The 13,397-nt window shown below is 46.6% G+C and overlaps 3 protein-coding genes across 3 annotated transcripts in view; all 3 read left to right on the forward strand.

Moving 5' to 3' along the window:
* LOC105510150 (protocadherin gamma-A6-like) overlaps positions 1 to 13,397 on the forward strand; it is a 161,373-nt gene that overhangs the window by 61,186 nt on the left and 86,790 nt on the right.
* Positions 699 to 3,778, forward strand: PCDHGA11 (protocadherin gamma subfamily A, 11). The gene has a single exon (XM_011939693.1). It carries the CDS (start codon positions 937 to 939, stop codon positions 3,445 to 3,447), a length of 2,511 nt encoding a protein of 836 aa, XP_011795083.1. The 5' UTR covers positions 699 to 936; the 3' UTR covers positions 3,448 to 3,778.
* The window catches only part of PCDHGA12 (protocadherin gamma subfamily A, 12), a 46,163-nt gene continuing 43,487 nt past the window's right edge, over positions 10,722 to 13,397 (forward strand). The window contains exon 1 of the mRNA XM_011939692.1: positions 10,722 to 13,342. Within this exon, the coding sequence (XP_011795082.1) occupies positions 10,879 to 13,342 (2,464 nt within the window). The 5' untranslated portion in view covers positions 10,722 to 10,878. The remainder of the gene's footprint in view (positions 13,343 to 13,397) is intronic.

Below are 13,397 nucleotides of genomic sequence, written 5' to 3' on the forward strand. Positions count from 1 at the left end.
GGATTACAGGCTTGAGCCACCGCGCCCGGCCAATAAAGGAACACTTGTAAGAATTATAGTTAGGCGGCCAGGCGCAGTGGCTCAAGCCTGTAATCCCAGCACTTTGGGAGGCCGAGACGGGTGGATCACTAGGTCAGTAGATCGAGACCATCCTGGCTAACACGGTGAAATCCCGTCTCTACTAAAAAATACAAAAAACTAGCCGGGTGAGGTGGCGGGCGCCTGTAGTCGCAGCTACTCGGGAGGCTGAAGCAGGAGAATGGCGTGAACCCGGGAGGCGGAGCTTGCAGTGAGCTGAGATCCGGCCACTGCACTCCAGCCTGGGCGACAGAGCGAGACTCCATCTCAAAAAAAAAAAAAAAAAAATTATAGTTAGGCATCCTACCTGATGATTTTATCGGGACCGTGTTATTTCCACTTCCAGAAATGTCGTTCTTTTCAGTCGGTTAAAATCAATTGGAACCAACTATAACCTACAAGTTTTCAGCTCCAGTAATATTTTGAAAACTTCTCTAAAATTAAGCAAGTCCTTTTAATAATTACTCCTTTCGTGGGTGTTCTTGGTAAAGTTTTAACATCACATAATATAAGCATTGTATATAATCGTTTTTAAGCTCTACAAATATGTGTGATTCACGAAGAGGTGAGCGTAATCATTTCTTCTGGAATTTCTTAGTCGTTGCAATAATAAAAATGGGCTCTAGGCGCCGCTGTTCACCAATCAGGGAATGGGAAGCTGCGCGCTATTGAGTCCCTCCCTCCCCCGCCTCTACCACACAAAGCAGAATGAGATGGATACTCACTGGAGGCTTAGAAGTATTTTCCTGCGCTTTCTGATATATTTTGGATGCAGTCGGCCTAGGACTTCATAGATACATAAACCGATTCACAACCAACCAGCTCGAGAAATCGCGGAATATCGGCTTAGAGCCTGCCATGGCAAATCGGCTACAGCGCCTGGACCGCAGTCGGCTGGTGCTGCTGTGCATTTTCCTAGGAACGCTGCGGGGGTTCCGGGCCGGGCAGATCCGATATTCGGTGCCCGAAGAAACCGAAAAAGGCTACTTCGTGGGCAATATCTCCAAGGACCTGGGGCTGGAGCCCCGGGAGCTGGCGAAGCGCGGAGTCCGCATCGTCTCCAGAGGGAAAACACAGCTTTTCACTGTGAATCCGCGAAGCGGCAGCTTGATCACGGCAGGCAGGATAGACCGGGAGGAGCTCTGTGAGACGGTGTCCTCCTGTTTTTTAAATATGGAACTTCTCGTGGAAGACACCTTGAAGATTTACGGAGTGGAGGTGGAAATAATCGATATTAATGATAACGCCCCCAGCTTCCAGGAAGACGAAGTGGAGATAAAAGTCAGTGAGCACGCAATTCCTGGGGCGCGATTTGCTCTTCCTAATGCTAGGGATCCAGATGTGGGCGTGAACTCCCTCCAGAGCTACCAGCTCAGCCCTAATAGTTACTTTTCCTTGCAACTGCGGGGCAGAATGGATGGGGCCAAGAATCCAGAGCTAGTACTGGAGGGAAGCCTGGACCGAGAGAAAGAGGCTGCTCACCTGCTCCTCCTCACAGCTTTAGATGGAGGCGATCCCATCCGAAAGGGCTCAGTTCCCATTCGTGTGGTGGTCCTCGATGTAAATGACCACATCCCAATGTTTACACAGTCCATATATCGCGTGAGCGTTCCAGAAAACATCAGCTCCGGAACTCGGGTGCTGGTGGTTAATGCAACGGATCCAGACGAGGGAATCAACGGAGAAGTAAGGTATTCATTTCGGAACATGGAAAGCAAGACTTCTGAAATATTCCAATTGGATTCACAAACTGGAGAAGTTCTAGTACGGGGGTCTCTGGATTTTGAAAAATATGGATTCTATGAGATGGAAATTCAAGGCCAAGATGGTGGAGGTCTCTTTACCACGGCGATGATGTTGATCACTGTTGTGGATGTGAATGATAACGCTCCAGAAATAACTATCACCTCTTCTATTAATTCAATTCTGGAAAACTCTCCTCCAGCTACAGTCATTGCTCTTCTAAATGTGCAAGATCAAGATTCTGGAGAAAATGGTCAAGTCTCCTGTTTTATTCCTAACCACCTGCCTTTTAAATTAGAAAAGACTTATGGAAATTATTACAAATTGATAACAAGCAGAGTGCTGGACAGGGAGTTGGTCCAGAGCTACAATATAACGTTGACAGCCACAGACCAGGGAAGCCCGCCTCTGTCTGCAGAAACTCATATCTGGCTGAATGTGGCAGATGACAACGATAACCCTCCTGTTTTTCCTCACTCCTCTTACTTTGCCTATATTCCCGAAAACAACCCCAGGGGTGTCTCCATCTTCTCAGTGACTGCCCTCGACCCGGACAGCAAACAGAATGCCCTGGTCACTTACTCTCTGACGGATGACACTGTCCAGGGGGTGCCTCTGTCCTCCTATGTCTCTATTAACTCCAACACTGGTGTTCTCTATGCCCTACAATCTTTCGACTATGAGCAGTTTCGAGACTTACAACTGAGAGTGATAGCACGTGACAGCGGGGACCCGCCCCTCAGCAGCAACGTGTCGCTGAGCCTGTTCGTGCTGGATCAGAACGACAATGCGCCTGAGATCCTGTACCCCGCCCTCCCCACAGACGGCTCCACTGGCGTGGAGCTGGCGCCCCGCTCTGCAGAACCTGGCTACCTGGTGACCAAGGTGGTTGCGGTGGACAAAGATTCAGGCCAGAACGCCTGGCTGTCCTACCGCCTGCTCAAGGCCAGCGAACCGGGACTTTTCGCGGTAGGGGAGCACACGGGCGAGGTGCGCACGGTGCGGGCCCTGCTGGACAGAGACGCGCTCAAGCAGAGCCTCGTGGTGGCTGTCCAGGACCACGGCCAGCCCCCTCTCTCAGCCACCGTCACGCTCACCGTGGCTGTGGCCGACAGCATCCCCGAAGTCCTGGCGGACCTTGGCAGCCTCGAGTCTCTGGCTAACTCTGAAACCTCAGACCTCACGCTGTACTTGGTGGTGGCGGTGGCAGCTGTCTCCTGCATCTTCCTGGTCTTTGTCATCGTGCTGCTGGCACTCAGGCTGTGGCGCTGGCATAAGTCACGCCTGCTACAAGCTTCTGAAGGCGGGCTGGCAGGTATGCCCACCTCACACTTCGTAGGCGTGGACGGGGTACAGGCTTTCCTGCAGACCTATTCCCACGAGGTCTCTCTCATTGCGGACTCGCAGAAGAGTCATCTGATTTTCCCCCAGCCCAACTATGGGGACACGCTCATCAGCCAGGAGAGCTGGGAGAAAAGAGAACCACTCTTGATAGCTGAAGACTCAGCTATCATTTTAGGCAAATGTGACCGGACAAGTAATCAGGTGAGATTTATTTCTCTGCCTCCTAATTGTTGGTGTCTTGGCACAAGTCTTTTAAGGAGATGTTTTTTGAGCCTATTATGAAAACTGTTCGGGGGGGCGGCATATATTTAGTTCATTTATATTTAGAGCAATACATGTGAGTTTTACTTTGCCTTTCATAAGATTACCATAATCTTTCAGAACGTTTTTGTGAAAGTCATTTTTCAGTCCTGGCATATTTTCTTTTGATTTCAAAGGGGCCATTCAACTATGCTGGCTTGGTTTGGAGTAAGTTGAATTTTAGTATTATTTTTCTATTATCAGTGTATGAGACTATCAATTTACTATATATAGATACAAATTAATGATTCACAAACACTTTTTATTTCCATTTCAATTTTGCAGTGCCTTCACTGATTTGTAGTTATATTCCACCATTATTTGCTATTACTGCTAATGTTCAAATTTAGATCCTGTTGATTTAATAGCATGCTCCCTCTAGCTCTCTTTCGCATCTGTCTATCTATACACACGCACACACACTTACACATGTAAGCTTTTCTCTGAGCAATTTTATTTTGATTCTTGTTGGCTGGTAATATGTTTAGATCCTGTTGACTATTTCAACTTTGTCTCATTTCTTCATCCTATCAACACAGACATATTGACTCGCTTTTAACTACTGGATTTCCTTGGGAGATAAAATTTAGATGACATTTTTTCTAAAGCTCTAGATATCTTTTCCATTACTATGGTGAAGTTGCATTGACTGTTCTGAGGAAATAATTGAATTATTGAACTGGTATTATTTCCTTTTATTCTTTTACTTTGGTGTCTGCATTTGTATGTATGGAAGGCTTTTTAATGTAGTAAATCCATATATAGAAATGACTTGATTTTGATTCAGTGCTTCTCAAAAAGCTGTTTTCAAATGTGCTAAAGATGTCTATAGATTTATTCAAATAGAATAGTTTGTGAATACATAAATAGATGGAAGGTATTTGGACTTTAATGAAACTGATTTAGCTAGTATCCTTCTGGCTATTTTTTGTTCATTTTCAGTGTACTTGGGAGTCATAGATTCCTTCTTTCTTTCCTTTATAAGGTCTTTCTTATGGCAAATAGTACATTCAGTTCTTTTATTCAGACCAACTTGTTACTGAAGCTTGTTAGTTGCCTGACATACATGTTATCTGAAGCAATGTCTAGGAAAGTCAAATGAGGAAAAGAGACTTATCTAGGGTTTTTCATCACAGGAATCATTTCCATAATCAATTCACTTAACACTCTCGCATCACTTCTAGGTATTTGCCCCAAATTACTTGTGTATTTATGTTCCCTTTCAAGTTTATTTTTCTCATTTAGGAATTTACCTTATGTCATTAGTTGTAAACTGACTATCTAGGACGTGCACAAAAAATAATTTCAACTGTAGGAAAGGCAAGTCTTCCAACAGATGCCTACATTTGTCTTGAAGTCAAGAAAAATGTTGGGGTATTTTGAGCATCTAGTGATAAGATTTATACTTGTGGAATTCCAAACTGAGAAAATGGATGTAAGGCATTGTACTTTGACTGGAACTAAATAAAAAGGATATGAGGTATTTGGCTGGGAAAAGGAGATTGTTCCATACTATAAAACCTCATCTAAACTAACTGGGAGCTTGCACCCAAGATCTTGGAGAACAAAAAAGGAAGGGTTGGCTTTGAAATGTGATATTAAGACGGTTATGTTGATTTGGAGGTAGTGGTAAAGTTCTGTTAAGGTATAACATATAGTTCCATTGAATAGAGGATAAAAATAAAACACCCTCACATTTCATGTTATTAAATTCCTAAGGCAACCTACTAGGCTATACCTTTATATTCTCTTTATGATTAAAGTGTAAAACACTTAATAATCCTTTTCAGAAACCTCTTTTATAAGTGATAAGAAAGGCTTGGCTATCTTTATTCTGAATATGCCCTATGTAGCTTTCAGTGCTCCTCCAGTTTTCTCTGATAAAACTAAGAGGAAAATTATCTGCACATCAGATTGAAAATAATACTGCATATCATTTCATAGTGGTCAAAATTTTCCCATGCCACTTGGTGGGGATGTTTTCCCACATTGTTTTTGTTGTACATCAGGAGAGAAGACTTTGCCTAGTTCTTCCAATATGTGCATTGCTTCTGCTTAGAAAAAAACAAACTTGGGCCGGCTCGGTGGCTCACACCTGTAATCCCATCACTTTGGGAGGCTGAGGTGGGTGGATCGCGAGGTCAGGAGATAGAGACCATCCTGCCTAACACGGTGAAACCCTGTCTCTACTAAAAATACAAAAAATTAGCCGGGCGTGGTGGCGGGCGCCTGTAGTCCCAGCTACTTGGGGAAGCTGAGGCAGGAGAATGGCCTGAACCTGGGAGGCAGAACTTGCAGTGAGCAGAGATCGTGTCACTGCACTCCAGCCTAGGCGAAAGAGCGAGACTCCATCTCAAAAAAAAAAAAGAAAAGAAAAGAAGAAAAAAGAAAAAAACAAACGTTTAACTTCTCTTTACTGGGTTAATGACTGTTCTATAGGATCCCACCTCTAAGGAGTCTTCTTTGGTAGTAAGCATTGGAAAATAGTCACTACCAAAACTCTTAAAGTGTCTAGTTTCCTATACATTAGTCCAACACATCTGTCTAAATTCTGAATCCTATTGAATTAGCAAAGTCTTCCCGGTGCAGTTTTCTAAATAGACTCAGAGCCCCGCTGTTGGCCAATGTGCTGCAAGAGCTGGAGCCTGGGATCTACCAGGACTATATTCTGCTCAGTCACAGAAGAAAGTCTGAAAGGAAAGAGGCCAAGACTTGGACTTTCTGCTCCCGCAAATCTGATTCCTTACGGATTGGGGTGCCCTCAAACTGGGGGTATTGGGTTTTCTATGTGTGGAAGTAAATATTTTAAAAGCACTTTGTGAAACATTTTCTCTTAACGTCGGAGACTGCAGCAACGCACGGGAAGGATGGGAAACAGGGTGAAGCAGAGAAGCAGGACCCAGCGGCGGCAAATACTCTTCCCTTTCCTGCTACCTTTGTTCTGGGGGGTGCCCTTGGATCAGATCCGCTACTCTATTCCAGAAGAAATGGTCCGGGGCTCGGTGGTGGGGAACGTTGCTGAGGACTTGGGGCTGCATGTTCAGGATTTATTGACCCGAAACCTTAGAGTTAGTACAGAGGAACAGTACTTTACCGTGAACACGGAGAATGGGAACATTCTTATGAGTGACAGAATAGATCAAGAGTCACTCTGTCCTCAAAATCCTGTGTCATACCCTCAGAGATTGTAGCAGAGAATCCTCTAAATGTTTTTCACATAAATGTGATGATAGAAGATATAAATGATAATCCACCTTATTTTCCCCAAAATAGCATTGTTTTACAAATCAATGAGCTAGCAATTCCAGGCACTCAGTTTGGCCTGGAATCTGCTATAGATGCAGATGTAGGGCTCACTGTCTCCACAGTTACCAGCTCAGCTCTAATGAACATTTCTCTCTGATGATGGACAAGACTGAAGGCAAGAATGCTCCAGAATTAGTGCTGGAGAAGCCCCTGGACCAGGAACGATAGAGCTCTCATCTCCTGGTCCTGAAAGCAGTGGATGGGGGTGACCCAGTCCTAACTGGCATTGCTGCAATTAAAATTGAGGTCACTGATGGCAACGATAATGCCCCAGTTTTTAGCCAGGATGTATACAAAGTCAACCTTAGAGAGAATGTGCCCCCAGGCACCTGTGTACTAAAGGTGACAGCCACTGACCAGGATGAGGATGTCAGTGCAGAGATCACCTACTCTTTCAAATCCCTACCAGATGATATTGGAAATATGTTTATGCTAGACCATCAAAATGGGGAAATTAAATCCAAAGACTTAATAGACTTCGAAATTTATAGCAGTTACACCATGAGCATAGAGGCGAAGGATGGTGGAGACATGACCAGCGAATGTAAAATTATACTAGAAATCCTAGATGAGAATTAAAACGCCCCAGACGTGGTTTTTACTTCGGTGTCCAGTTCTGTAACTGAGGTTGCAGAACTCTGGACGGCGATCATTCTGTTCAAAACACATGATAAAGATTTGGGAGAAAATGGGGAGGTTACATGCCTCATAAACGAAAGAGTTCCTTTTAGAACCGAATCTTCCGCCAATAATTACTATAAGCTTGTAACAGATGGGACCCTGGATTGGGACCCCGGAGTGCAAGGTTACCATCACTGCCACTGTCAGGGGCAAGCCTCCGCTCTCATCCAGCACAAGCATCACCCTATGCATTGGTGACGTCAACTACAGTGCTCCGGCTTTCCACCAGGTCTCCTACGGGATCCACGTGGCTGAAAACAACCCTCCTGGAGCCTCCATCACACAAGTCAGCGCCTCTGACCTGGACCTAGGGCTGAATGGCCAAGTCTCCTGCTCCATTGTTACCAGTGACTTGGAGCTGCGGGCACCGTCGTCCTACGTGTCCGTGAGTGCACGGAGCGGGGTGGTGTTCGCACAGCGCGCCTTCGAACACGAGCAACTGCGCGCCTTCGAGCAACTGCGCGCCTTCGAGCAGCTGCGCGCCTTGGAGTTCAAGCTGCAGGCCCACGACCAGGGCTCGCCTGCGCTCAGTGCCAACGTGAGCCTGCGCGTGTTGGTGGGCGACCTCAATGACAATGTGCGGCAGGTGCTGTACCCCGCGCTGGGGTCCGATGGCTCCGCAGTCTTCGATATGGTGCCACGCGCCGCAGAGTCTGGCTACCTGGTGACCAAGGTGGTGGCGTTGGACGCAGATTCGGGACACAAAGATTGGCTGTCCTACCACCTGCTGCAGGCCATCCAGCCCGGGCTCTTCAGCCTGGGGCTGCCCACGGGCGAGGTGCGCACTGCGCGTGCCTTGGGCTACAGTGACTCGGCCCGACAGCGCCTGCTGGTTGCTGTGCATTACGGAGGACAGCCGCCCCTCTCTGCCACCGCTACACTTCACGTAGTCTTCGCAGACAGCCTGCAGAAGGCACTGCCAGACCTCATTGACGGTCCTGTGGCCTCTGATTCCCAGGCAAAGCTGCAGATTTACTTGATCGTGGCCTTGGCCTTGATTTCTATGCTCTTCTTCCTTGCAGTGATTTTGGCAGTCGCCTTGTCCAGCCCCTCTGCCTGGGGTTGGTTTCACCCTGGCCTGTGTTCTAAGACTAGACCGGGGTTTCTCCCAGCTACAATGAGGGAACTTTGCTTTATTCCTGCAATCTGTATGTATGTTCCCTCGGATTCTAGAAAAAGAAGATTTAATTTTCTCATCGTGACACCAGAAACAGTCCCCCCACAAGATCTTTCTAATGAAGTTTCTCTGGTAGCAAGCTTCACTGAAGAGAATAATAAGATAAGCTCTAACTCTGTTGCTCCTACTCACCTGAGTTCCAATGAATGTCTTTCTTTTACAAATGGGTGTGGTTTAATTTTCAAACCAATATTTTGGCAAGAAAATCTTAAACATATTTTATCTACTACTGCTTCAGGTTTGTTTGCCCACTCTTAATATTTCCTGTTCCTTTCTGTGTGGGCGAGTAACTTCATTATTAGCTTTCATGTATTTTGACCATTTTTACCCGATACTTTTTTTTTTTTTCGGACGGAGTCTCGCTCTGTGGTCCAGGCTAGAGTGTAGTGGCTCACTGCAAGCTCCGTCTCCCAGGTTTTGGCCATTCTCCTGCCTCAGCCTCCCGAGTAGCTGGGACTACAGGCGCCCATCACCACACCCCGCTAATTTTTTGTATTTTTAGTAGAGACGGGGTTTCACCTTGTTAGCCAGGATGGTCTCGATCTTCTGACCTCATGATCCGCCCGCCTTGGCCTCCCAAAGTGCTGGGATTACAGGTGTGAGCCACTGCACCCTGCCCGGAGACATTCTTTATACACGCACACACACACACACACACACACACACACACACACACACACACGTGAGAAGTGGGTATTATGATACTGCTGTCATTGAGATATTTTAATTGAAGGATAAATTTTTTTTCCTGTGGTGTTTCTTGAGACATCAATATCTTGAATATATAAGGCTTTTTATTTAATCCATTAACGATAAATTTTGAGGGAAATGCATGAGAAAATGGAGAAAATGCTTTTTTAAAAAAAAAAAAAATGGGATTAAGGTCTCACTATGTTTCCCAGGCTGGACTCAAACTCTTGGGTTGTGGCAATCCTCCCACCTCAATCTCCAGAGTAGCTGAGACTACAGTTGCCTGACACTGTGCCTGGCAGAGAAAAAAGCTTAAAAAAATAAGAACATGGTAATGATTTGATAATATTCAGTTGCGTTTACTTGTGATTCTTATAATTCAGGAAAACTCAATTTTGCGTTTGATCTTTTCTCACAGCTACCTAAATATTTCTCCCCAATTTAAAATATAGTATTTTATTTTATGCCTAGCAAACATCTTATCCTTACAGTATAAATATTTATGCTCATGAAAGTACAGTAGCCAGTTATTTCTTAGGCAGAATTTTTTCCCTATATTTTGATGGGCTTCCAAAAGTATTACCAGTAATTCTCAGTAATTACAATTAGGTCAGTTACCCAGGAAAAGGTAAGTCTGTAATATTCTTTGGACTACCAATTTTCTTTTACTAAGTTTCCTCAACACTTAGTATTTTTGAAATATAATGTATTAATAGAATCCTGGAGTACTTCTGTTGTTTCCAGTCAATGCAAGTTGGAATACTTCCACTTTATGCTAAAAATATAAATGTTTCTTTTTCACTTGGGTTCTTGTTAAGTGTGATTCTTATAATGTATACAATCACATATCTCATTTTTAGGTTTCCATGTTATCATGAAAATTTGATTTTTAAGCGTTAAATTTCAACAACCTAGTAAAGTAATCCTTCCATTCAGGTTTGTTCAAGGAATCTATTTATAAACGTTTTCCCCAAATTATAGCTGAATCAGAAAGTTTAAATTATTCTATTATATGATAAGTCAAAAAAAGAGAAACTCCTCGAGAGACATCCCCCATAATAGGTGTATTGGGGGAACAGTAATCTCAAAGCAGGTGCACTAAAATTATAAGATTAAAATCATTGTTTATAGAAACTTCCAATTCATTTAAAAGCTCATTGGGAAAGAAAAAAAAAGCTCATTGGGTGGGGAAAAAAAAAAAAGCTCACTGAAGTTTCTTCTAAAGCGAATACTGTAGATTTCCATCCCCTTTTGAAGAACAGTAGGTGGAGCTATTTAAGATATAAAAACGAAATATCCTTTCTGGAAGTTCAAGATTGTGCAGTAATTGGTTAGAACTCTGAGCGCCGCTGTTCACCAATCGGGGAGAGAAAAGCGGAGATTCTGCTCGCCTTGCACGCACCTGAAGCACAAAGCAGATAGCTAGGAATGAACCATCTCTGGGACTATGAGGAAACAACGGAGGAGCTCTGAATTCCAAACTGTCCCATTCTAGGGGCGAAAGAACTGCTCCTGACTTCAGTGATTAAGGGCAGAATTGAAAGTAATTCTGGAAGAAGATGAGAATGATTCCTGAGCGACTGCACCGGGACTGCAAAGGTCTGGTCCTGCTGGGAATCTTCCTGGGGATTCTGTGGGAGACCAGATGCACCCAGATACGCTATTCAGTTCCGGAAGAGCTGGAGAAAGGCTCTAGAGTGGGCGACATCTCCAAGCATCTGGGGCTGGAGCCCCGGGAGCTGGCGGAGCGCGGAGTCCGTATCGTCCCCAGAGGTAGGACGCAGCTTTTCGCCCTGAACCCGCGCAGCGGCAGCTTGGTCACAGCAGGCAGGATAGACCGGGAGGAGCTCTGTATGGGGGCCATCAAGTGTCAATTAAATCTAGACATTCTGATTGAGGATAAAGTGAAAATATATAGAGTAGAAGTAGAAGTAAGGGACATTAACGACAATGCGCCTTATTTTCGTGAAAGTGAATTAGAAATAAAAATCAGTGAAAACGCAGCCACTGAGATGCGGTTCCCTCTACCCCACGCCTGGGATCCGGATATTGGGAAGAACTCTCTCCAGAGCTACGAGCTCAGCCCGAATACTCACTTCTCCCTGATCGTGCAAAATGGAGCCGACGGTAGTAAGTACCCGGAATTGGTGCTGGAACGCGCCCTGGACCGCGAAGAAAAGGCTGCTCACCACCTTGTCCTTACGGCCTCGGACGGGGGCGATCCGGTGCGCACAGGCACCGCGCGCATCCGCGTGATGGTTCTGGATGCGAATGACAACGCGCCAGCGTTTGCCCAGCCCGAGTACCGCGTGAGCGTTCCGGAGAATCTGGCCGTGGGCACTCAGCTGCTTGTAGTCAACGCTACCGACCCTGACGAAGGAGTCAATGCGGAAGTGAGGTATTCCTTCCGGTATGTGGACGACAAGGCGGCCCAAGTTTTCAAACTAGATTGTAATTCAGGGACAATATCAACAATAGGGGAGTTAGATCACGAGGAGTCAGGATTCTACCAGATGGAAGTGCAAGCAATGGATAATGCAGGATATTCTGCGCGTGCCAAAGTCCTGATCACTGTTCTGGACGTGAACGACAATGCCCCAGAGGTGGTCCTCACCTCTCTCGCCAGCTCGGTTCCCGAAAACTCTCCCAGAGGGACATTAATTGCCCTTTTAAATGTAAATGACCAAGATTCTGAGGAAAACGGACAGGTGATCTGTTTCATCCAAGGAAATCTGCCCTTTAAATTAGAAAAATCTTACGGAAATTACTATAGTTTAGTCACAGACATAGTCTTGGATAGGGAACAGGTTCCTAGCTACAACGTCACAGTAACCGCCACTGACCGGGGAACCCCGCCCCTATCTACGGAAACTCACATCTCGCTGAATGTGGCAGACACCAACGATAACCCGCCGGTCTTTCTTCAGGCCTCCTATTCCGCTTATATCCCAGAGAACAATCCCAGAGGAGCTTCCCTCGTCTCTGTGACCGCCCACGACCCCGACTGTGAGGAGAACGCCCAGATCACTTACTCCCTGGCTGAAGACACCGTCCAAGGGGCACCCCTATCGTCCTACGTGTCCATCAACTCCGACTCTGGGGTCCTGTATGCGCTGAGCTCCTTCGACTACGAGCAGTTGCGAGACTTGCAAGTGAAAGTGATGGCGCGGGACAACGGGCACCCGCCCCTCAGCAGCAACGTGTCGTTGAATCTGTTTGTGCTGGACCAGAACGACAATGCGCCCGAGATCCTGTACCCCGCCGTCCCCACAGATGGTTCCACTGGCGTGGAGCTGGCGCCCCGCTCCGCAGAGCCCGGCTACCTGGTGACCAAGGTGGTGGCGGTGGACAGAGACTCGGGCCAGAACGCCTGGCTGTCCTACCTCCTGCTCAAGGCCAGCGAGCCGGGGCTCTTCGCGGTGGGGCTGCACACGGGCGAGGTGCGCACGGTGCGGGCCCTGCTGGACAGAGACGCGCTCAAGCAGAGCCTCGTGGTGGCTGTCCAGGACCACGGCCAGCCCCCTCTCTCGGCCACCGTCACGCTCACGGTGGCCGTGGCCGACAGCATCCCCAAAGTCCTGGCGGACCTCGGCAGCCTCGAGTCTCCAGTTAATTCTGAAACCTCAGACCTTACGCTGTACCTGGTGGTGGCGGTGGCCGCGGTCTCTTGCGTCTTCCTGGCCTTTGTCATCGTGTTGCTGGCGCTCAGGCTGCGGCGCTGGCACAAGTCACGCCTGCTGCAGACTTCAGAAGGCAGCTTGACAGGAGCGCCGGCGTCGCACTTTGTGGGCGTGGAGGGGGTGCAAGCTTTCCTGCAGACCTATTCCCACGAGGTCTCCCTCACCTCGGACTCGCGCAAGAGTCACCCGATCTTACCCCAGCCCAACTATGCAGACACGCTCGTCAGCCAGGAGAGCGGTGGAAAAAGCGAGCCCCTTTTGCTGTCAGGTGATTCGGTATTTTCTAAAGACAGTCGTGCGTTAATTCAGGTGAGTTTATATCAAATCTTTTTTCTTTCTTTCTTCCTTTTCTTTCTTTCTTTCTTTCTTTCTTTCTTTCTTTCTTTCTTTCTTTCTTT

The sequence above is a fragment of the Colobus angolensis genome, unplaced genomic scaffold, assembly GCF_000951035.1.
Source record: "Colobus angolensis palliatus isolate OR3802 unplaced genomic scaffold, Cang.pa_1.0 Scaffold183, whole genome shotgun sequence".
NCBI lineage: Eukaryota > Metazoa > Chordata > Mammalia > Primates > Cercopithecidae > Colobus > Colobus angolensis.